Source organism: Danio aesculapii, chromosome 10 (genome assembly GCF_903798145.1).
Source record: "Danio aesculapii chromosome 10, fDanAes4.1, whole genome shotgun sequence".
NCBI lineage: Eukaryota > Metazoa > Chordata > Actinopteri > Cypriniformes > Danionidae > Danio > Danio aesculapii.
Window position 1 is genome coordinate 41,153,959 of NC_079444.1, and position 2,741 is coordinate 41,156,699.

Below are 2,741 nucleotides of genomic sequence, written 5' to 3' on the forward strand. Positions count from 1 at the left end.
TGTGAATATGAGCCTTGATGTTTTCCTCATCAACTAAACCGATCATGACAGAATCAGACTCACTCGTAGCAGAAGTTTTCCAGCATGCTTGTGATGCAAACGTGGGTGGTCTGCATGTTCAGACTCTTGGTAAGCTCCTGATAAATGCTGCCCATCTGGAAATTGTCGGCCTCCAGCAGGTAACCGATGGTGCCCATGAACACCGGCCAGCTGTTCTGGCGGCAGACGTAGAGGATGCAGCAGCCGGCCAAAACCTGCTTCTTGCTCAGGCTGATGTGGAGGAAGTTCGGGTGGTTGTAGGCGCGCTCGAAGAGATTCGCCGCTTCATCTTCCATACTGCTGGATAACCTGAAGATTCGACACAGCGCACGCAAACGACTGAAACCTGGAGCAGAGGAAGACCAGAGGAGATTCATTATTTGTCAACTCTGTTACTGTGGTAGTTCAGTGAGTTTCTCATTCACTTTTTTACTTACAGTAATATGGTAAAATATATCATGTTGTCTGGTTTGAGGTTTAAAAAGGTTTAGTCCCTTTTTCATTGAGGGTCACCACAGCGGAATGAACCCCCAACTATTCCAGCACATGTTTTATGCAGCGGATGGCCTTCCAGCCACAACTCAGTGGGGTTACACCCATCCAAACTCATGGCCGGCGCGGCAATAGAGGTCGCTGGTTTGAGTACCGGCTGGGTAAGTTGGCATTTCTGTGTGGAGTTTGCATGTTCTTCCCGTGTTGGTGTGGGTTTCCTCTGGGTGCTCCGATTTCCCAAGTCCAAACACATGCGCTATAGGTGAATTGAATGAACTAAATTGGCCGTAGTGTATGTGTGTGAATGAGTGTGATTGATGTTTTCCAGTACTAGGTTGCAGCTGGAAGGGCATACGCTGTGTAAAACATACAGTTGAAGTCAGAATTATTAGCCCCCGTAAATTATTAGCCCCCGTTTATTTTTTCCCCCCAATTTCTGTTTAACGGAGAGCAGATTTTTCCAACACATTTCTAATCATAATAGTTTTAATAACTCATTTCTAATAACTGATTTATTTTATCTTTGTCATGATGACAGTAAATAATATTTGACTAGATAGTTTTCAAGACACTTCTATACAGCTTAAAGTGACGTTTAAAGGCTTAACTAGGTTAATTAGGTTAACTAGGCAGGTTAGGGTAATTAGGCAAGTTATTGTATAATGATGGTTTGTTCTGTAGACTATCAAAAAAATATATAGCTTAAATGGGCTAATAATTTTGACCTTAAAATGGTTTATAAAAATTTAAAACTGCTTTTATTCTAGCTGAAATAAAGCAAATAAGACTTTCTCCAGAAGAAAAAATATTATCAGACATACTGTGAAAATTTCCTTGCTCTGGTAAACATCATTTGGGAAATATTTTAAAAAATAAATTCAAAGGGGGGCTAATAATTCTGACTTCAACTGTGTGCTGGATAAGTTGGCAGTTCATTCCACGGTGGCTACCCCTGATGAATAAAGGGACTAAGGCGAAGGAAAATTAATGAATTCTAAAAAAAATTTGTTTGTAAAAAATTTTAATGATAGAATAAACATATTACTACTGCATAGCAGAATGCACTTCTCAATGTTGTAGTAATAATAATAATAATAATAATAATAATAATAATAATAATAAACAACAACAACAACAACATTTATAAACCTGTGACCCTGCTTTTGAGTTCAGACTTGAAAATGAAATATGATTTACATATGATGAAATATGATGACATATGATATATTTCAGGTTTAGACAAACAACAACAACAAAAAAAGATTATTAAACATTTACCAAAAACATCCCGTCTGCGGGGCAGTTATGAGGTTAAAACAAAGAAACTCAAATTTCTTTAGCACAAACCACCAAAATAAATAAGGTTGTTGAAACTTTCAGTGGTAATCATGCCAGAAATATTATTAATATTATTCCACAATTTAATGTAGTTCTTGAAATAATAATACTTCTATTGATCAAACAATATTATACAATATAAAAGTCCACAAAAACCTAGCAAAACATTTTACTTTTGCAAACTAAAACAGATCTAAAATAGTTTTTGGACTAGCTGGTTAAATACTGTTGAACTTACCAGCGACTAGATTTCGACACGGCTTCTTAATGGCTGCTGTAGAGGCGAAAAAGGGCACAGCTGCACAACACAAGAGAAACACAAGTCAGATCAGGAGTTTTGAAGCAGAATGAATGAGGAAGAGTGACGTGAAGCGAGTGTTTTACCTCTGCTGTATGATTCTTCACACAGTGTGGTGGTCAGAAGACCTTCAGAGACCACTGAACCACAGTCTTCACAAACCCACTGTTTCTGAGAATAAAGATCATCCTCCACCACACGAGACGAGCCACACTCGGGACAACTCTTCGACATTCCTAGAACATTTTAAAAGAAATTGCATCCATTTTTTACTTTTTTTTTTTAATAAATCCATTTCAAAATAAATAAACAAATAAAATAAAGAAAAAAAATTATTAAGAAAATAACAGACTTGACATTATTTTGAACTGCTTTTTTTATCCTCACTTGTAAGCCGAAGATATTATCATTAGATGTTGCCTAAGCTGATGTTGTCAATTGGAAGGAATGCGTCAATAGAGCTGCCATTTTAGTACAGGGTAGCGCTCCTTTGAAATGAATGTGGGACCAAGGTTAGGGCTGCTCGATTTTGGGAAAAATCATAATCACGATTATTTTGGTCATAATTGTAATC

The 2,741-nt window shown here is 37.2% G+C and overlaps 1 protein-coding gene across 1 annotated transcript in view; it reads right to left on the reverse strand.

Moving 5' to 3' along the window:
- Nucleotides 1-2,401, reverse strand: part of brf2 (BRF2 RNA polymerase III transcription initiation factor subunit) — a 10,760-nt gene extending 8,359 nt beyond the window's left edge. Inside the window, exons 1-3 of the mRNA XM_056466875.1 lie at nt 2,254-2,401; nt 2,108-2,167; nt 64-385 (exon numbers count right to left, since the gene is read on the reverse strand). Of these exons, the coding sequence (XP_056322850.1) occupies nt 64-385; nt 2,108-2,167; nt 2,254-2,401 (530 nt within the window). The remainder of the gene's footprint in view (nt 1-63; nt 386-2,107; nt 2,168-2,253) is intronic.
- Nucleotides 2,402-2,741: the final 340 nt, after the last annotated feature.